We start from the raw sequence: 21,150 nt of genomic DNA, 5'->3' as shown, positions 1-21,150 counted from the left end.
TTGGGGTTAAACCAGTTTTCTGCCAGTTTTCCCACCTGGGACCTTTTCTAAGGAGACATGGTTCACCAGGGACTGCTTGGTGTTTACACCATACCAGTTTAATTGAATGTGCTTCTATACAGAACAGCTTTGAGGAAAATAAGTGAGACACCACTTTGTATTGCCTCTAAAATTTAAGATCAAGGTAAATGTATTGTACACTTCGTCTAATCCCTCCCATTTTCTGCACTGCAATACTGTCCCACCGCAAACTGCTCAGGTCTATTCACTGTATAGATATTCAATAGTGATTACTTCTGTGTCTTTTAGGGAAACCCTTGTGCAGCACTGGAGGCTCCCTGAGAAGATGGCATTTTGGAGGAGAAATACTTACATTGGTAAGAAACATTTTTCCTGGACTCTGTTTGTATCTAAACCCACAGAGGAAAATGACAATATACTGGTTTGGTTCGTAGGATAACCGCCCTGTTTTTGAAACTTAGAGCTGTTTGCATTGAGGAAAACAGCTAAAATTCAAGTCACAGTATGAACAGGCTCATATTTCATCTATCTTTCAAATAGCAGGAGACAGACTTTATTTAAGCATCTTCCTTTCTCCTTGTCTTGTCCCGGTGCAGTGCACTGGTTGAGGGAGATAACATGAAACAGTATAGCCTCTCTCTCTCTCTCTCTCTCTCTCTCTCTCTCTCTCTCTCTCTCTCTCTCTCTCTCTCTCTCTGCGATGTGTGTATGTGGTCTGTGTTTCTGGTGTGTTGGTGTGTGTGTGGTGCATCTGCCTCAGACACAAACTGAGTCTACTTTGTGCCTCTTGTATCTTTGAGTTACTTACTGACTGACATCTGAACCAGAATAGCCTTTTTTCATTTTTCGTAGTGGATTCTGCAAGTGGGTTTGAACTGCTCAACAATTTTCTTGAACTTTCCTCTTGAGGACTAACTGAGGGAATGAAGGTTGAACCTGCAGGTACTACACTTATTGTGTTCTCATCCGTTTGGGAAGATAGATGACTTGTACTGAAACCGATCATCTAAATACTTGCTGTACTGATATTAGACTTAGGAATATGGCGGCTTTGTCCTGAAACATTTATAAATCATCCCACTGTAATGAAGCTGTTCGGATACATACTCAAGAGTCTGCTAAAGTTATGATGATGAAGAGTCTATGGAAAATGAGAATAACATTGTGTTGTTTTGCAAAAACCGCATTGCATTTAAGATCCACATCTTCTAATTAAATGGGTAAAACAGACCAAAGCCTTTGAAGAGCAAAAGGCCTTGTCAATAATTAATTTTCACAGCAACTGATAGCATGAGGAGGTCAGTCTGTTGTGTGAGGAGGTCTATCCTGTTGCAGCTCTGAGTGCCGTCCCTCTCTGGGCGAACATGCATAATTCAACAATGATTTACCTCCTTTGAAAACAATATATCTAGCTGTGTGTTCCTTGAGTTTTCACTCTGTATTGAAAGTCATCAGGGTTTGATGAATGACTTCATCATCTAGTAGTTAACTGGTATTCATTATGTTAGTTTGTGTTTGTATATGTTTCCTGTTTGGAGTGTTAAAAACGATTGAGCACGATAATGAACCTTAATTTATTACCTTGCTGTATGGGCTGTGAGGCGAAATCCAAAGTTGTTATTACACATGAAGGCTTCATTTCTATTTCAAGAGGGCAAGTGCAGACAGCTGCCACATGCCACACACACTCCTATAGCTGTAGATTTCCAAAGATGTCATTTGGAGCTTTCACTTCCCTTCAGAACAGGGGGGTTAAACCGGAGTACATCAACAATATTGATATGGCATGGTGGGTTCATTTTTATCTTTGCAAAGGCCAAAAACTAAAGCTCACCCACCATACCATACCCATGCTATGATGTTTTATATGATATAATGCTGCTGTAAGAAAGAAAAGAAAGGGAACAGCAGGGAATGGCTGTGGATGTTAGTCCACAAGCTAGAAAAAAAAGTAAAAAAGAGAAATAGATTTTAATGTTACTTCTATGAAGCAGCTGGACCATGCTGGTTAAATTGTGAGACAGCAAGATAGAGCTGGCTGGTAGTGACATAAAAATCTGCGGTGTAGATGTGATGTATTAATGATTGCCAAGTGATAAATGCTTTAAAAGTTTTAATGTTATGTTTTTTCCATTGAAGATAAGCAAATCATCTATGGAATCACTAAAGTCTGGATGAATATGTTTTTTTGATTTGATAAATTTGAGCTGTATAATGTTGTTTATGTCATCTTGTCCTTTGATTATGTAGAGGAGGAACGCCATGTGAAAGCCAATGATCGGGACTACAATGACAAGTTCTCATATGCTGTAAGTAGACCTCGATATTACATCAGGTTTACACTGGCTACAATGTTAGGCTGTACTTGTTTCTTTATGGTGTTAATGCTATTAATGCCACTCCCCAGGACAATCACATCAAAACCTCAAAGTACAACATCTTCACCTTCCTGCCCATCAATCTGTTTGAGCAGTTCCAGAGGGTTGCGAATGCTTACTTCTTAGTGCTGTTGATACTGCAGGTAGGGGCAGCTGTGGCTGTGGGGAGTGGGACATACTGAATCTGCTTTCACACACAGTTTTCATGAATATGTTTTTTTTTCAGGCAGATCAGATGAAATCGAATCTGTTAACTTGGACTGTTTCTTTTTACACAGTTAATTCCAGCAATCTCCTCTCTGTCCTGGTTCACGACCATTGTGCCTTTGGTGTTGGTGCTGGTGATCACTGCTGTCAAGGACGCCACAGATGACTATGTGAGTTGATCTATTCAGTTTTAACAGCTCTTTTGAATGCTTTCATTTTATGTACTTTCACACCTCCCATGGTAAAACTGTTATTCATGTCCTTTGTAATTTCAGTTCCGTCATAAGAGTGACCAGCAAGTCAACAATCGCCAGTCTCAGGTTCTCATCAGGGGAAGGTAAGTCATTTTTTATGATCACTTTCCTCTTTCTTTCACATTGAGACACTTCATAGAATCAATGAAAACCAATGCACATACAAATGGTTACCTCTATATTGTGTTCAAGTGACATTATTTGGATTAATTATAAGATTTTGCTGTGTTTTTTCCCCCAAGTTTGCAGAATGAGAAATGGATGAATGTGCGTGTGGGGGATATCATCAAACTGGAGAACAATCAGTTTGTCACTGTGAGTAAACTGTGTGATATTGTATTCACCAGACATCTGTACATCATTGGGGAAATACCTCTATGTCTCTTCTATGCCCAGGGATTGTCTTCTGTCTCTTATAGCTAGAAATAAGAGCAGTTGCAGACAGTTAAGAATTACAGGCTTGTTTGGGGAGATTCAGAGGCGTTTGAGTTCTCCTGCAGGATCAGTGGTGCAGAGATTGATTTATTGCCTTTACTCACCACTAAGTCTTCCATGTTGGTCCCACAGGCAGACATCCTTCTTCTCTCCAGCAGTGAGCCCTATGGACTGTGCTATATTGAGACTGCAGAGCTGGATGGGTAAGACTCCTTCACTGCTGCATTGGTTATGTAAAGTAAAAACTGTGATGAAATCCAAACTGCAGTAGACTGTAAGGGACAGTATAATTTGTATAAGGGAGTAAACTGTAACATTACAAACTGTAAGAACGATGAGACAAATTCTTATAGCCGATCATTTTTGCAGTAATGTGAAGTGAATGTGTGAGTTTTCTCGACAAAAACTGGAGACCACATTTCTACATTTTATATTTTTATCACAGAGGCCAAAGCCATATAATGGTGTGTTTCCTGTTTTTTCACCACACAGAGAGACAAATCTGAAGGTTCGTCAGGCCTTGACAGTGACCTCAGATTTGGGAGATATTACAAAACTGACTGACTTTGACGGTGAGGCGAGGTGTTTGATGTATTTTGTGTATTAACCTTTTGTTTAACAAATCATGTATTGACTCTGCTGTATGTGGGGCATGTTGGCCTGATACCTAATTTGACAGATGTTGGTTGAAAGTGAATTCTTATAGTATACAGTCAGTAGAACCAAAGTGTCTTTTGTGTTTGTTTTTTTGTACTTTTTTAACAAATGTATCTGGATATTAACATGGAAAGGGTCTCCATGGTTAATGCTGCCTAACATTTGAATTATTCTTAAAGCTATGATCTTGCCAAAACACTCGTCAGAATAGTTATTTGTGGAAATAAAGTGTATCCTGATGTTGTGTGTTTGCAAAATGTCTCTGTCTGAATTCTCTTTTTCTTGCGATGCCCTCCTGCTGTTAACAGCTGATGCTGTGTGACTCTGTGTCCACTGTGTTCCTCAGGAGAAGTCATTTGTGAGCCACCAAACAACAAGCTGGATAAATTTACAGGAACTCTATACTGGAGAGACAATAAGTTCCCTCTGGATAATGACAAAATGCTGCTGCGAGGCTGTGTGCTCAGAAACACAGAGTGGTGCTTTGGAATGGTCGTCTTCGCTGGTATGATTTAGCATTTTACTGTTTTATTTGTAGCAGAGGTTACATTTACTCTGTCTACAACCACAAGCCAAAGTTGTATAATCTCTGACCAGATCATTTACAAACATTTCCCAGTGTTAACTTCCTCCTAACACACTGATAGTTGTTTTCGCACTTCACTAAGGGTTGCAAACCAAACTGATGCAGAATTGTGGAAGGACTACATTTAAAAGGACCAGTATTGACAAACTCATGAACACTTTGGTTTTGTGGGTAAGATGTTTGTCATTTTTACATGGAAATTTGCACACTGTACGTAATTTATTAGTAAATGCTTTACATCCCTGCATGCCAGCAGAAACTGTAGTTTCTAAACCTAAACATTATACAGTTATAAAATGTTGGAAAGATGGAAGAAAACATAACATTCCTCTTATTCCAACAAAGATAAACTGATATAACACTGTGCTGTATGTGACACATCTTTCAAAATGAACTTTAAAATGCAGATTTTGTCTCTCAGATCTTCGCCTTTCTTATTTGCATGGGAGTTGTTCTGGCCATTGGAAACGTCATCTGGGAGAGCTGGATTGGCAGAAACTTCCAGGTGTATTTGCCTTGGGATGAGTTTCTGAGCAGCGCTGTGTTCTCCGGCTTCCTCACCTTCTGGTCCTACATCATCATCCTCAACACCGTCGTGCCCATCTCTCTTTATGTCAGGTGAGGAAAAAATCATTACATCAACTGAAGAGTTTACTTCCAAAATTCTATGTATGGAAAAAAATATATTCAGCTGGAGTTCAACATGCAAGAGCTCTAAAATGTAGAGGATCCAGTCTGCAAAGTGCTGCCATTTTGTCTGCCAAGGACTAAAATTGCCTGCTATCATGTAAAAAGTACCATAATGTAAAGTGACCTTGAGTCTGAGAAAGGTGCTCTTAAATCGAATTTATTATTATTATTATTGTTATTATTATTTGCAATTAATTTTGGAAAGGAACCCTTCAGTTTTACAAATGATTCCTTATTTAGAGGACATATCTATCTATCTATCTATCTATCCTGGTTGTCCTATGGATTTGTTCTCCGTTAGATAGTGTTGACAAATTTAGAGGTGAATGTTCCCCCAGTGTGGAGGTTCTGCGTCTGGGCCACAGTTACTTCATTAACTGGGACAGGAAGATGTACTTCAGTCAGAAGGACACGCCGGCCGAGGCTCGCACCACCACCCTCAACGAGGAGCTGGGGCAGGTGGAGTTCATCTTCTCCGACAAGACCGGCACCCTCACCCAGAACATCATGGTCTTCAACAAGTGCTCCATTAACGGCAAGACTTACGGTATGGAGGAGTTGGTTTTTCATTTTTAAAACTCATCTCTGAGAAGTGGTGATATATTGGGTTAGACCGATATATTGTAGGGCCGATATTGACCTGTATAGAGGTTCCTCCCTGATCACAGCTACTTAAAAACAGTCTGTAAAACCTGCAATGAAATTTACACACACATGTTATTTATTTGTTTAATTATTGTGAATTATTTCTACATTTAAAGGCAGTAATGTATCCCAGAGTTTTCACCTTACCTTAAAGAGCTGCCGACCCACCTAAAGCAATTTGTACTGTATTCGTTTCCATGGAAAGTTTTAGTGTCCTGTGATATAAATGCAGTTTCAGAGGTATTTCCATCCTGCCACAAATAAAATTCTCGGGGAAACACTAAATCCTTATCATTTTTTGGCATGAAACTGGTCAAATTCAAGTACAATCAGTATCAGTACAAAAGATCAGTATGAGCATTGGCCTTGAAAAACCCATAACAGTCGAACCCCAGTATTTTAATAATGAAGCACAGCGAGGAAGCCAAGTCTCTGTAATCTACTGAGAGAAGAAATATAACACATTGCTTATTTACTCTTTCTTCTCTTAGGCGATGTTTACGATGAATTTGACCAGAAAGTGGAAATTACAGAGGTATGACGAACGGAAAAGCCAACATAAATTTGATATATGTGTTATACTCTTATATAAAAATAGTAATAATGCAATAACCATGTGTCCCCCCCAGAGAACAGCCTGCGTGGATTTTTCCTTCAACCCACTGTGTGACAGGAGGTTTAAGTTTTATGATGGCAGCCTGGTGGAAGCCATTAAACTGGAGGATCCTTCGGTGCAGGAGTTCTTCAGACTGCTGGCCTTGTGCCACACTGTCATGCCGGAGGAGAAGAGTGAAGGTAAACTATGTTAGATAACGCTGTTTGAGTGTCATACCTAAACATCACAACAGTAGGGTGACGTATCCAACATCAGTAACATAAAATACCTGTAAATCTACTGTAACTAGTGACTAAAGAGATTCTGACTCATGTTTCTGTTCACTCTGAAGGAGATCTGGTGTACCAGGCCCAGTCGCCCGACGAGGGAGCGCTGGTCACCGCGGCGCGCAACTTTGGGTTTGTCTTCCGGGCCCGGACCCCAGAGACCATCACGCTGTGTGAGATGGGACAGGCGGTCACCTACCAGCTCCTGGCCATACTGGACTTCAACAACGTGCGCAAGAGAATGAGTGTCATTGGTTAGGTCTTCACTTATAAAAGCAACGCTCCCATTCGTTCACAAGTAGCTTCACACCATGTTCCATGTACTTTATAATTAAGAAAATGACAATTAACAGCAATTCTGTGGCACTAATATAATCATTGTTAATCTGATTTCCTATGTAAAGGTATTATACTTGTAATAATTAGTAATAGCTCTCTTTTTATTTTGAGAGTAACATAATGTGAAAAGTCACCATGTACATTATGCTGCTGTTTGCCATCTGTAATATAACCCCCTGTATTTGTTGTATTGCACCAGCACCAGTTGTATGCTAATAGGATTCACCTTTGATCAATAGCGGTTGACCCAGTCACTGTGACCATAAAGCCTAATGCCTTTTTAAGGTCTATTAAAAGTAATGCTGTGTTGCTTTACTGTGTTTTGTTCCACAGTGAGGAACCCACAGGGCCAGATTAAACTGTACTCCAAAGGAGCTGACACCATTATTTTTGACCGCCTGGACCCATCCAGCGAAGACATGATGTACACAACCTCAGAGCATCTCAATGTAAGGCTTTTTTATTCGAAAACAGTACACAGGGGGCACCCTGGTGGCTCACCGAGTAGGGCGCGTACCATTTGGCTCAGGCCTTCCCGCAGCGACCCGGGTTCAAATCCGACCCGTGGTCCTTTGCTGCATGTCCTCCCTTCGCTCTCTCTCCCATACCTTCCTGTCTCTCTTTCAAATAAAGCATAAAATGCCAAAATAAATCTTTAAAAAAAAAAAAAAAAGAAAACAGTACACAATGACATTCAATTACTGTGTTTTGTGTGTTGTTTGGCTGCATTTTTACTCGTATCAAAATTACTAGATAAAATGACTGAGCACATCAATGTGTTTACACTTCATTGGTGATTTTTGCAGCAGTTTGTGCTGAGTGGATCAGTTGTGACTGGAATTGTGTTGATGATTCTGTCAAAATGTTAGAAATCACTTGATTGAGATTGTGTTGGTGTGGAAAAAATACAATTGAAGCAGTGAATGTCATGCACTCTGCCACACTGATACACTGATAGAAAATGTCTAGTATTATTATTCAGTGCCAGATGGTTTCAGTGGTTGGGTCATCACACTTGTCACAAAAATCATAATGCCTTGCTTTGCTATACACCATAATTACAATAATAGATGTTTTTCAATAATCTTTCCTGCAGGAATTTGCTGGAGAAGGTCTTCGAACATTAGCTCTGGCCTACAAAGATCTCGATGCAGATTATTTTGATGTATGGATGAAGAAGCTTCTGTTCGCCAGCACTGTAATTGAGAACCGCGAGGACCAGCTGGCTGCTCTCTATGAGGAGATAGAGCAGGGATTGACGGTAAGATCGACCGCATGTTTACTACTCTGAAGGGATCACACTCATTTAGCCTCTATTGACTGACTGCTGTCCTGGTTGAAGCTTCTAGGTGCCACAGCAATAGAGGACAAACTCCAGGAAGGAGTTCCTGAGACTATTGCCTGTCTAAGTCTAGCTGACATCAAGATCTGGGTCCTCACAGGAGACAAACTAGGTAACTATGATCCACCTGAATCATCCTACTGAACAGACCAAGTGACATTTCAGTAATCACTTCTACCTCTTGTTGAAAAGCTACTGAGTTGTGAACTGTGTATGCAATTGCAGAGACAGCCATGAACATCGGCTACTCCTGTAACATGCTGCGAGACGACATGAACGAGGTGTTTGTTATCTCTGGACAGACTCTGTTGGAGGTGCAGCAGCAGCTCAGGTGAAACACTGTGTATTCCTAATCTACTCCTGTCTTTCCCTTTCCCCTCTCCTCACACAAGAGGCTGATATTCTCCCAACAGCTAACAACAGCAGTCCCAGAGGAAATCTACCATGTCACCATGTTAACTGGCCCCTCTGGTGATTCATGGAAATTCATGTTGTCGCAACTCACAACAATACAGTGACAATAAATTGTATTTTATCTTCTGAGGGAGGGAATTCTGCCATTCAGTACACGTGAGCAGTAGTGTCTCTACTGAAAAAATACTATTTAAGCAGTGAATGTCATGTAATTAAATACATTTGAGCAGAATGATGTTTACCTCTACAGTGTGTTTACTGGTGTTACCTCTCTCCTCAGGAGCGCTAAGGAGCACATCCTCGGCCTGAGTCGAGTTATCAGTGCAGGAGACGTTGAGAAGACAGATATGTCTGCAGATGACTCTGTGTTTGAAGAAACCATTATTGCAGAGTATGCCTTAATCATCAATGGACACAGTCTGGTAAGGTGCTCCGCTGTGTGTTACATTACATAAATATATCTTTTGTTGAATAATGATTTGAACCTCTGTGTTGCTTGTTTTTATGCCATGCTTGTTTTTATTCCAGCACTGCTGCCTGCGGGTTTTACAGCGTTTGTTAAATGGTGGTTTTGCCGCTGTGTGCAGGCTACAATATGCCGAGTCTGGCATCTCTGTACCTGCTGCTGACTCTGCTGAGCCTGTAATGAGCACAGAGCTGCTGTGCTGCTGGGAGCCCCCAGCTCTATTAGAGACTTTCATTAACATCCACTTCCTCACAGGAGAGCTGCTCCCTCTCTGCTCCTACAGCAGACGGTGTGATGCATGCAGCTTGGCAGAAATGTTACAGTGAGCTCGGCTAGGTGTTATCTCTGCAGGGGGGTTGACACTATAGGATGGTAATGATAAGTTAACAGGTGTGATGTATGCATCCCCCCCGCAGGCTCACGCTCTGGAGCCGCAGTTGGAGTGCGTCCTGCTGGACTTGGCCTGCTTGTGTAAAACGGTCATCTGCTGCCGGGTCACCCCACTGCAGAAGGCCCAGGTGGTGGAGCTGGTGAAGAGGCACAAGAGAGCTGTCACCCTGGCTATAGGAGATGGAGCCAACGATGTCAGCATGATCAAGAGTGAGTCACAGGATTGATCTGTATTACTCACAGACCTCACAGTATGACTCATTCCTTTGGGGGAAGAGCAGAGCGGTGTGTAGTGAGTAGGGTGGCTCTCCTTTAACTGGGCGACCCGCGTTCAAGCCCCTGTGTCGGCAAGCGGACACCCTGCTGATGTGTCCTTGAGCAAGACACTGAATCCGTGAGGAAAGCCTTGTCCTGAAATGTTGCTGGTCAATAAACGTCACAGAGTTGAGAGGAGAGTGTGTGCGACTATCTTTGTCTTTTTGAAATTAATATTCTGTCATAGTCAGCACCTTGGAGGAGCTGTGCGCTGTTTTTTCATTATTTTGCTGAATCCCTGCCAGCTCCAGGGCCACTCTTCTGTAGCTGAGCCGGCTAAGCAATAAGACAATTTCCCTGGGGAGATTAATAAAGTATCAAATTATTATGGTAAATCATTCAACACCAACAGTTTCCAATTTAGAGATTAAATCCACTGTAAGCGACGTAATATTTTCAAACAGTTTAAAGTATTCCACAGTCAGGGCTGTTAATTACCGAGACCTGTGATCCATAGAGTATTTCTTCCTCAGGTGCGCACATCGGTGTGGGCATCAGTGGGCAGGAGGGGATGCAGGCGGTGCTGGCATCAGACTACTCCTTTGCTCAGTTTCGCTACCTGCAGCGGCTCTTGCTGGTTCACGGACGCTGGTCTTACTTCCGCATGTGTAATTTCCTGTGCTACTTCTTCTACAAGAACTTTGCCTTCACCTTGGTGCACTTCTGGTTTGGTTTCTTCTGTGGTTTCTCAGCTCAGGTGAGAATACGGTAATATATTTAGTAATAACAAAGAGACCTGCATGTGTTTGAGGGTTTCTCCTCTTTGTGGTGAACTAACAGTGTATACTGTCCTCTTTCCCCAGACTGTGTATGACCAGTGGTTCATTACGCTCTTCAACATAGTCTATACATCTTTGCCAGTCTTGGCGATGGGTCTTTTTGATCAGGTAAGCCTGATACTGATTAATATGTGATGATAATACAACACTGACTTATATAGTCAATATCAATATCATTAGTAAATTATTTAAATCATTATTTCAAGATAGTTTTCATTTTTACATTGGACTAAAGTCCATTTATTTTTTCAGCAGTCTCCAATGGCAACCTCCCGAGCCATCTTATACTTTCGTATTTGTTTTTCTTTTCAAGATACTGTCAAGTCATACAGGTGAATATCTTATTACTGTAGATCTCCTTTGCTGTGTCATCAGGTACCTAAACTTCTAAGTCTAGGTACTACACTGAATTTACCTATATTCATGTGTGACTAGATCCCTAACCTAATGGATCCATATCAATATACAACAATATTGTACATTGTTGCTCTACCATACTACCATCCAGCACTTCCCTTGCTAAACCTCAATAGTTGACCCTGTCCCTACTATTAAAAAGCATATTACTTCATACACCTCACTCATGTTTCTGTTTTCTAAAGGACGTCAACGACCAGAACAGCCTGCGCTACCCCAGCCTGTACAAACCCGGCCAGCAAAACCTTCTCTTCAACAAGCGTCAGTTTTTCCTGTGCGCCCTGCAGGGGATGGGCACCTCATTCCTGCTCTTCTTTATTCCCTATGGAGCCTTCTCCCTCATTGTGAAAGAAGATGGCTCACACTTTTCCGACCAGCAAGCATTCGCTGTCACCATAGCAACATCCTTGGTCATTGTTGTAAGCGTTCAGGTAAGAGTGTCAACAGAAAATAGACTAAAAAGACTCTGGTTAACTAAACACAGGGATTTTGTGCATATAGTTTGTTCATACTATCAATACATTTGTGTTTGTGATTCATGTATTCCTCCATAGATTGGACTTGACACACATTACTGGACAGCTGTCAATCACTTCTTCATATGGGGGAGCCTGGCAATGTACTTTGCCATATTATTTGCAATGCAAAGTGATGGCATATTTGCCATGTTTCCGAGTAATTTCCCATTCATTGGTAAGTTTGGCTCAATGTGATACATATGAGGAAATGGATGTGAGAAAATTGAGTACAAATACATTTTAAAATAGTTTTCACTGTGTTTCCTCAGGCACCGCCCGTAACTGTCTAACAGAGAAGAGTGTGTGGTTGGTCATTCTGCTCACCACGGTGGTGTGTGTCATGCCTGGGTTGGCAGTCTGCTTTCTGAGAGCAGACCTCTTCCCAACTCTGACAGACAAGGTACAACAGTACTGACACATACTGTATATATATACAGCATAGATGTAAGTGTTAAACGCTCATGAACATTCCTCCCGTGGCTGTATTTATTTCCACAGGTTCGCCGTCTACAGCAGGACAGGAAGAGGCAAGGCCCTCAGGAGCAGAACCTGAGGCGAGTACGGAGGACCAGCTCCCGCCGCTCTGCTTACGCCTTCTCCCACCAGCAGGGCTACGGAGAGCTGATCACCTCCGGCAAAAACATGAGGATCACCACGGTCTCCTCTGCTCCCTCCTCTGGAAGGGTCCCACACAGCTCCACCTGGATAGACAACATGTTGAAGAGGAAGAGCGAAGTTGCCTGCATCTCTGACCAAAGCACCGGAGCCCCAGAGAGCAGCAGCAGCAGAACGATACAGACTCCAAAGAAAAAACACACAGACTGAGGTGAGCTTGGCCTCAATCTGCAGAGTATACAGGGTGCCATACCCACAGATCCCAAAGACCAAGTACAGGAATTTACATGAGTGTCCTTATTTTGGGCCGGTTTTCGCTCAAACTCAACACAGGAATACCTCATTTTTTCTTAGCTTTACAGTCTATGGCTTAAAGCAGCAGGACAGATTTTTACCAGTGTGAATCATGTGGATTCTGGGTAATTTCAAAAAACACTGCAGGCTTTTATCTGAGGTTTGGGCCCTGATGAATGCTGATGTGCATTGTTGGAGGCCATTCAGAACATGGTCAGTTGGAGGAGCCATTTCCAAAAAGGCAGCCTCCTGAAAACAGATAATGGACAGCCTTTACTGTTTATAATGCAAATATAATCAAACATTATGTAGATTTTCACCAGATAGAATCTGTTTTTAATAAATTCAGTATTATTTTGCTCTCATTAGGACTATTTCAACTCTGGTGTGGAAGTTTGAAAATTGGATTACATGTGCAAAATGGATGAAATAAAAAGTAAAAGTCACAAAAATAAAATATATTTATAAATATAAAATGCAATGCAAGACCAAGACCTAAATATATATTATATAATATATTTCTAATAGCTGGGCTATAGGAGGAGCAACGTTCAATTTAGAATAGTAGAATTTGCGGACTACAGGCTTGACAACAGCAGGCCTACTTGAGGAAAATATTATGCATGAGTTGTGTACGTTTAAATAAAATAAATTGTCATCCCTCTGCATCGATCATTTAAGTTTGATCCCTAAATGATTGGTGCATTTACTTGATATTACTTATGGCATGTCCTTTTCTGATTATTGAAGAATGGTTGGGCCAGTCCAGTACTTTGGGCAGATCCGTTAAACTGTCACAGTCAAACATGTTACTGTTACTCTTAAATAACAATGCAACATCAAGGAAGTCCTAAGTGCCACTTCAAAGAGATACATTGTTATTAGACCTCATTCTGTAAAGTTTATGCACTGAAACTCATGTAATCCTGCATCCAAAGTGCTAAAATATTTATGTAAATTCTGTAGTTACTTGAAGTGAAGCTGCTCAATGTGAAGATAAGCACAACTTAATTATTGGCTGCAAACTTTTTTATATATATATTGTATTGATTGTACATTTTGCCAGTATATATATGACATTAATCAAAGTGGAACCTTTAATGTGAGGTTTGTAATGCGTAGAATGATTCCTGTACATTCTTGTACATAAATTCTCTGTTGAGATTTGTTTTCCTTATGCTGTGCCTTGTATGGTTCCTGTTAAAGATAATTACTCTTTTTATATGTGATATTAGATGGGTGAAACTGGAGTGTATGGTTTGGTTCTCTGATAACTAACACAAGTCTACCTAACACAAATTAATTTGAGCCATGGGTAAAATGTAAAATCATGTAAAAACACTTTGTGCTAAATAAGATGATTTTCCTCTAATTTTAAACATTTTACAGTTATAGCTCCACTTATTTAGCATGAGCTGTGAATACATTTTGCAGATGTTTGGATGATTAGACCCAAACCATGCCTTCCACTTTAATCTCTCTCCACAATAAAGACCCATTTTAATATCATACAGAAAAGAACAGAAGGAATTATCTTTAAAAACTAAAGCATTTAGACCATAAAAATGACACAGGACTCACGGCTGGTTAGAGGATGGGATTTTGCTTCATTTACATGTGCAGCTAGCATGGGGAGAAATTTCTGCCGCTCACACCGTCTCTAATGAGGTGAGAAATTGATCCTGTGCAGAAGCTCAAGGCCGACATGGGTTCCTATAGTCAGGAGAGTCACTGATTTCCCAGTGGCTCACACACCTTTAATAAAGCACAAGCCTGACAGAGTCTAACAAAGCTCTGTTCTGTTTTCTCTATAAAAACAAAAACTTGAAAGTGATGCTGTTCAAACGATGACCACTTTTATCATGTACATTTGTAAACACTGAAAATATTTTAGCATATGTTAGTGTTAAACTCCATGATTTCTTTTGTTTGCCCTCGTTAACTACATTAATGTTGAGACATAAAACTGGCAATAAGGGATGGATTTTTATACTGCACAAATTAAACATGTGATTGTTGTTATTGTATTTGTCATCATTTTTTACCAAGAAAATAAATCAAGGTGAACAGTGAGATGAGTAAGGTATACAAAATCAATTTATTACAGAAAACCCCAACATTCAGAATTAAAAAACAAAAATCTGTGTGAAAGTTATTTTACACAAAATCAAATTCCCTTTGTAAGAAATAATGCACTACTGTTGTCATTATTTGGCCCTTATATTCCAGTATAATCTTTACTATCAGCTCCAACTAGGGATCTGAAATTTAATGATAGTCGTATCAAAAGACATTGATAACACATTTTACTCCTCAAGGAATATTGCGGCTCCTCCACCTGGCTTTGACACAAACAAACTTTGTTTTTCCATTGCCGCTCTGCGTGGATCAGGTTTGTAGTAAGCCTCCCTCACTGCCTGTAAGAAAGACTCGACCTTCTCACTGGGAACCATGGAAACAGCGCAGCCGCCCCAGCCTGCTCCCGTCAGCCGTGAGCCCACAGCCCCCGACCTCCTGCAGCCCAGGGAAACAGCAAATAGTAGTCTAGTCTAGCTGATGTTTTACTGCATAATGTGTCAGTACTCCTTGAAAAACCTCAGTGCACTTGTAGGGGAGAAGGGGGTAAGTTGAGCCTGCGCATGTGATGAGCCACCCCTTGTTTCTAGGCAACCATACACATAAATTATCACGTGGACTTAGATTTAGGAGAGCATATGGAGAAAGTGTTAAGAGAGCCAGCTCAAACAGTATGATGATATAAATATATGATCTTTGCCCTGTCAGATGATTATATCATGGTAAACACATCATGGTTCTTGTATCTAAATGGAAGTAGATGCATTTGAGGGTTTATATATTTGTTTATGGCTGTATGTGGTACAATTTGAGATCATAAACTTACTACAAGTGTGGAGTTGTATGAAGCAGTTTTGTGAAAATGGTGGCTGTGGGGTAAAACGTGTCACAAGCCCTGGGGCAAGTTGAGGCAGTGGCGCAGCCCAGTCTAATTACATGTACCTTTTATTTAAATGTAACATATATATATTTACATATGTGCTCAAATGATATTTTCTAAGATATCAGTGTGCCATGAGACTTGCAACTTACCTCAACTACCCTGGAGTAGGTTGTTCCAAAAGTTCTTCTAAAACTGTATTAGCTACAGAAAATGTTTTAATTTCCATGCATGCCCAACAACCATAAGTACATAGAGCAATTACTGTTTGAAATACATACACATGTATTTTTAGTAGCACAACATGCAAAAAGTGGCTGATTTTACCCCAGTCTCCCCTACAGTATATGTAATTCTCTAAACTGTAATCATAAGTGAAGTGAGACTTTGCTGTACTCACAGACAAATGTCCACCAGTTGGTCCAGTTCAGGGCAGCTGCACTCATACAGGTCTCTGCAGCTTGCATGGCTCTGGTTCATCAAGTCTCCCAGTAGCTGTACGGACTCAGCAGGTTGAGAGTCACACACACTCTTAAACTGCAGCACCCGCGCAGCTTCACTGTAGACATGCTTGGCACGCTGGTGCAGCTTAAACTGCGTCACTGGCAAAGAGAGGAGAGGAGAAGAGGTGCTTGTGTTATATGTCAAATCTGTCTTTTACTCATTTGTATTGAGACGCTGATCCTGCCAGGCGTTTTGCTTGGTTGTTTGCGCTGATGATTATGAAATACTTCAGTTTTGAGATGAAAAACACACAAATGCTTAAAGAACTATCATCCTGTCTTACACTGGAAAAACTAACATATGGTCTCAAACGTAAGGTCTGTGAATTCTACAAAATTTGGGCCCTTTTTCTACGTCTTTTTGAAAGCGAAGATCTGCAACACCTTCTGGATCCATGAATCCTCTCCTGGCTAGTCCTATATGGGCGTTTGATACTATAGTATGTACATTTGTATTGAAAATATCTATTATTCTTATGCTATGCTCTACATTTGTATGACACTCCTCTGGTTGTTACTGCTCTATTGTCTGCACATTCGCTGTACTTTATATGTCTAAATGGAAATGCATTGTATCTTTTATCTCATTACCATAGCTGTCACTCCTGTTTTTCTTTTGTTTGTTTTTCTTTCCTGGATGAGATGTCTGGGGGGGAGGGAAGGGGCAATTGTCTACATTGTATGTTAACTTTTACATTGTATCCTTGATTTAATTTTCATCAAAAATCCCAATGAACAAATGCTTTAAAAAAAAAAGAAATGCTAATTGCTAATGCTAATTGCTGTTCCTTACCGTGCTGAGTGTTGGCGCTCAGCAGATCGGTGCTGAACTGCTCTGAAGTGACGCCCAGCGCCTCGCAGATCTCGTCTCGGCTGTACGGCTCAGGATGCAACACCTCGTCCACCAGAGCCCACATCTCCTCCAGGGAGGCCTTCAGCTCCGTCTGAACCTGGACCAGCTTCAGCAACCTGCTCCACTCCAGACCGCGCGCCTTGGCCAGCATCTGAGCTCACACAGCCAGGACAGCTCACTTCACTCCATTTTGATGTAATATTATGCTTATTACTGACGTACATTTTTACTATCTATATCTATTTATATCTACATTTATTGATCTATTTAATCAGGATCATTGTAGAGCTGCAACGATTAATCGATTAGTTGTCAACTATTACATTAATCGCCAACTATTTTGATAATCGGTTTGAGTAATGTTTGAAGAAAAATAAGTCAAAATTCTCTGATTCCAGCTTCTTAAATGTGATTTTCTGGTTTCTTTACTCCTCTATGACAGTAAACTGAATATCTTTGGGTTGTGGACAAAACAAGACATTTGAGGACGTCATCTTGGGCTTTGGGAAACACTGATCGACCATTTTCACCATTTTCTGACATTTTATAGACCAAACAACTAATCGATTAATTGTGAAAATAATCGACAGATTAATCAACAGTGAAAATAATCGTTAGTTGCAGCCCTAGATCATTGTCTATTATTGGGACTACTTTTACAGGACTGTACCTTTGTGGCTATTCGACACTCCACCACACGGATGTTGAAGTGAGAAGAGGCAGCTTTGTTCATCTCCACGCAGCAGTTTGAGATCACAAACACGGCCCCGTCCGGCAGCTTGACATCAGTCGCCCGCAGAGGCTGGAACTCTATCAGCTTTGCCTGACACAAGGTAGACAAATGAAAACGGTCAGCATCAAAGTGTATCCAACAAACCACTATTCAAGTCACTATAAAGCAACAATCTAGACTTATATTGAAAGCAGTTTTCTTCTTCTCTTTGGATTCAGGAATCAACATGGTCCACATGTGAGGCTGGTTTGACTTGGTGTGATGAAAGAGATGCTATTCCAGTACATACAGTTCCTTTCTCTGCCAGAAACGAGATGGACTGATCCATGCCTCCCCCCTCTGTGCCGATGTAGCGCTCACATTTGGCACAGATCTCAGCCAGCGCCACCTGGAGGAATAAAGAGCATTATGGAAAGAGGACTAAAGAGCACAAGATCAAGCAGACTGCATTTATTTCAGGGTAGTCACAGTTATAGAGCATATTACCTTGGAGAGGGACTTGTGATTTGCCTCCATAGTTACAAGCCCGGCACAACAAACTAAGGCGCTTGAGCTAGACAGGCCGGAGCTTGGGGGGATGGTCCCATCAACGACACACGACATCCCAGACAAATGTGTGATCCCAAAGCTCTCCTGGTTATAAAAGTAATGTGGGACGAACAAAGGTTAATTCTGTGACCATAACGTCTGTGACCAAAATGGCGAATTATTTGGACAAAGTATCATTTTACTGCTTTCTACACAGTATTGAAAACTAGATACTTTGTACATATTCTACTCTCGTGACACATCAATGACTCAGTTCAGCAAAAACGCACCTGAATGCCTTTAACCCCACAGAGAAAATAATAATGCCACTGTGGATTGGCTCGGTCGATGCTGATGTCCTCTGTACAAGACACAGTGAAATCCCTGCAAAGTGACAAACACAAATCACAGCTCAATACAGCATTCAGAAAAGAAAAAAAAACAATAACTAATGATATTACCATGCATTATAGGTCTGGGAATGAATGGCACAAGCAAATGTGAAAGCTCAACAATCATCATAAGTGTTCCCGTCTCACTTGTATTGAGGATGTGTGTTGGCCAGCTGCATCGTCCCTGAATCGCTGACTGAGACAGCTGCGAGAATATTCTGTTCAATAGCCATTGGGAGCACAGAATAGCCACAGTAATCAATATGCTCTCCTGTCAATGAGATAATAAGAAGAGATATATGATAAAGGGAAAGTGCCAAGCTTAGATGTAACTGAAGTAATTTCCTCAAAAGTAGAGTTCAACCAATATGGGTTTCTGAAGGCCAGTACCAGAACTGATATTCCTGGACTGAAGCTGTCAATAATTTATGGCAATATTGAATTTCCTTAAATTTGAATATATCAACGCCAAAAAATTCAGTAGGATTCAGTATATCAGTCCAGCCCTACTCAAATCAGTATACAATATAAATTAAATTACCTATCAGATTCACCCTTCCAGGTGCACATGCATAGAAGTGAGGGGCTTCTCCATACTTTGTTTCAAATGTATTTTTCAAGTTTTGCAGCCTGTGGAAGAGTAAACACAACGGCAGAATAAGTAATGACGTAAAGTGAGTTTCAATCAGAGAATATCTGCTGTTTTCTCCACCCCTCCGTCTTCCTGACATGTCATTGCTACTCACCTTTCATTAGCACTAAGTGCGGTCTTTAACTTGGGTGGGTTTGTTGCCATTTCTACTTGTTTAAAATGACAATGAACAGCTTCTCGTAGTCAGATCCTGGACACGATCAGCTGACTGTCACAAGAGGATCCCGGATACTACAGTGCTGAACTAGGACCAGTTCTACAGCATGAGTCCAGATCAGTCTACTCTCCGCAGTAACAAAGTAGCTGTCTCTGAAACAGCTGAGGCTACAGTGTCACAAATGCGGAAGAACCTAAATGAGTTCAGCAGAATCAACGTGCGCAGCGGAGCGCAGGGTGGAGATGACGTCAGACGTCCGTCTCGACAAAAAACGTCATTTTAGAAAAAAAAACAAAACCTTAGCTTATTGCTTTTATAAAACGGTGGCAATGCATCATTGTAATAATAGAGAAGGTAAATCTTAAAGAGTCTTGTGTTTTAAAATCAATAATAATTACATATTGAAAACTAAAAATTCGATAGAAAAGATTAAACTCAACAACTATACATTTTTACTTTTGAATTTAACAATTTAGATTAATTTTCCTTTTTCAAACATTTTTTGCGTTTTTGAATTTCAATTTTGGTGTTTTGGTTCTCCATAAAGGTGCTCTCTCTCTCTCTCTCTCTCTCTGTGTGTGTGTGTGTGTGTGTGTGTGTGTGTGTGTGTGTGTGTGTGTGTGTAACTGGAGCTCTTCTAACACACCTTCCCGCTTTCAGCGAGCAAACAAATAGTAAAGATCTTCTTTATCATTGTGTTGAAAATAATTTAGTGCAGTCTGAGTTTGTTATTGGCCAATCCAAAGTCAAGGAGCCCTTTACTCAGGATAATGCACCAATTATACAGACCACTGCATACAACTGCCATGTTACTATCTCACCACAAGGTGGAAACAAAAGATCAGACAAAAAATGCCTCTGATACCCGAGTTCTGCTCTGTTTTGACCTGAACCTACCCATGATGCCAAGAGAATATCTGACTGCATTTGCTAAAAAAAAAAAAAAAAAAAAAAAAAAAAAAAACAACTACAAAATAAAGTGGATTAAGTTCAATAAAATGGCCCAGACGTTGTTGCAAGCATGCACCTATATCATTCACTTTTTCTGACATTATGCTCTGAATCTGCTTCTATGTTTGTTGACATTTGGCCAGATTAATCATTTGTTTGTTAGAAAAGTGATGTTTTGACACCCTCAGAATGAATGCACCATCAAGATGCCAAATGATACTGTCTACCATTCAGGAGTCATGCGACAAAATGTGATACTGTTTGCCGTGATTTATTTTTAAACATCACGGCCAAAAACAATCGATTTTGTGATCAGAAGGGGACTAATGAGCGTTGTGCTAAAAGCCATGCTTGTTTACTTCTGCAGTATTATCCATACTGGATTTGTAAATACCCTTTCTCCTTTCAGTTTGTCTTTTAATGCTTGTTAAATATACTGGCAACAAGTGTGGACATCGATAAGCTCATATACAAATGTTGTGTTACTGTAAAGTCACATTAAAGCGTTGTATGAGAGTACCGGTGATATACTGTGTGGTGTTGTATGGTGTGTGTGTGGTGTGTGTGTATGGTGTGTGTGTGTGTATGGTGGGAGCGCAGCAGCAGTCTGTGGCACAAACTGCCAATAAGGACCGGAGAGCTTTGGCGCTGCTGATGCGCGCGACTTTTCAAAGGGGGCGAGTCTGCTGCTCTTAAAGCGGACGTCTAACAGCTAGCCGGCTAGCTTTTAGCTTACAAAGTTTACAGGTCGGCTAGTTAGCACGCAAGCTAACGTTAACTG

The 21,150-nt window shown here is 40.8% G+C and overlaps 2 protein-coding genes across 2 annotated transcripts; one reads left to right on the top strand and one right to left on the bottom strand.

Annotated features, from left to right (window-relative positions):
• The first annotated feature begins 346 nt into the window (after positions 1-346).
• On the top strand, positions 347-12,560 carry atp8b4 (ATPase phospholipid transporting 8B4). Its single transcript, XM_071515391.1, has 27 exons — positions 347-377; positions 2,272-2,330; positions 2,429-2,542; positions 2,678-2,776; positions 2,882-2,943; positions 3,103-3,175; positions 3,428-3,498; positions 3,788-3,867; positions 4,299-4,457; positions 4,621-4,709; positions 4,960-5,156; positions 5,567-5,775; positions 6,365-6,408; positions 6,503-6,668; positions 6,821-7,009; positions 7,428-7,543; positions 8,191-8,355; positions 8,437-8,548; positions 8,662-8,767; positions 9,131-9,272; positions 9,733-9,916; positions 10,495-10,718; positions 10,825-10,908; positions 11,403-11,648; positions 11,772-11,910; positions 12,005-12,135; positions 12,234-12,560. The coding sequence occupies exons 1-27, from the start codon at positions 347-349 to the stop codon at positions 12,558-12,560; spliced, it is 3,618 nt and encodes a 1,205-aa protein (XP_071371492.1).
• Positions 12,561-14,723: 2,163 nt separating this feature from the next.
• galk2 (galactokinase 2) lies at positions 14,724-19,573 on the bottom strand. Its single transcript, XM_071515387.1, has 10 exons — positions 19,356-19,573; positions 19,151-19,239; positions 18,757-18,880; positions 18,508-18,601; positions 18,176-18,322; positions 17,979-18,077; positions 17,627-17,779; positions 16,897-17,107; positions 16,001-16,202; positions 14,724-15,158 (listed from the first exon to the last, which is right to left on the bottom strand). Exons 1-10 carry the CDS (start codon positions 19,403-19,405, stop codon positions 14,951-14,953), a joined length of 1,377 nt encoding a protein of 458 aa, XP_071371488.1. The 5' UTR covers positions 19,406-19,573; the 3' UTR covers positions 14,724-14,950.
• Positions 19,574-21,150: the final 1,577 nt, after the last annotated feature.

The sequence above is a fragment of the Centroberyx affinis genome, unplaced genomic scaffold (assembly GCF_046629955.1).
Source record: "Centroberyx affinis isolate AG114_WGS23_722 - 3 ecotype Tasmania unplaced genomic scaffold, CSIRO-AGI_Caff_v1 ptg000347l_1, whole genome shotgun sequence".
Classification (NCBI taxonomy): Eukaryota; Metazoa; Chordata; class Actinopteri; order Beryciformes; family Berycidae; genus Centroberyx; species Centroberyx affinis.
This window is presented reverse-complemented; position numbering and strand designations above follow the sequence as displayed.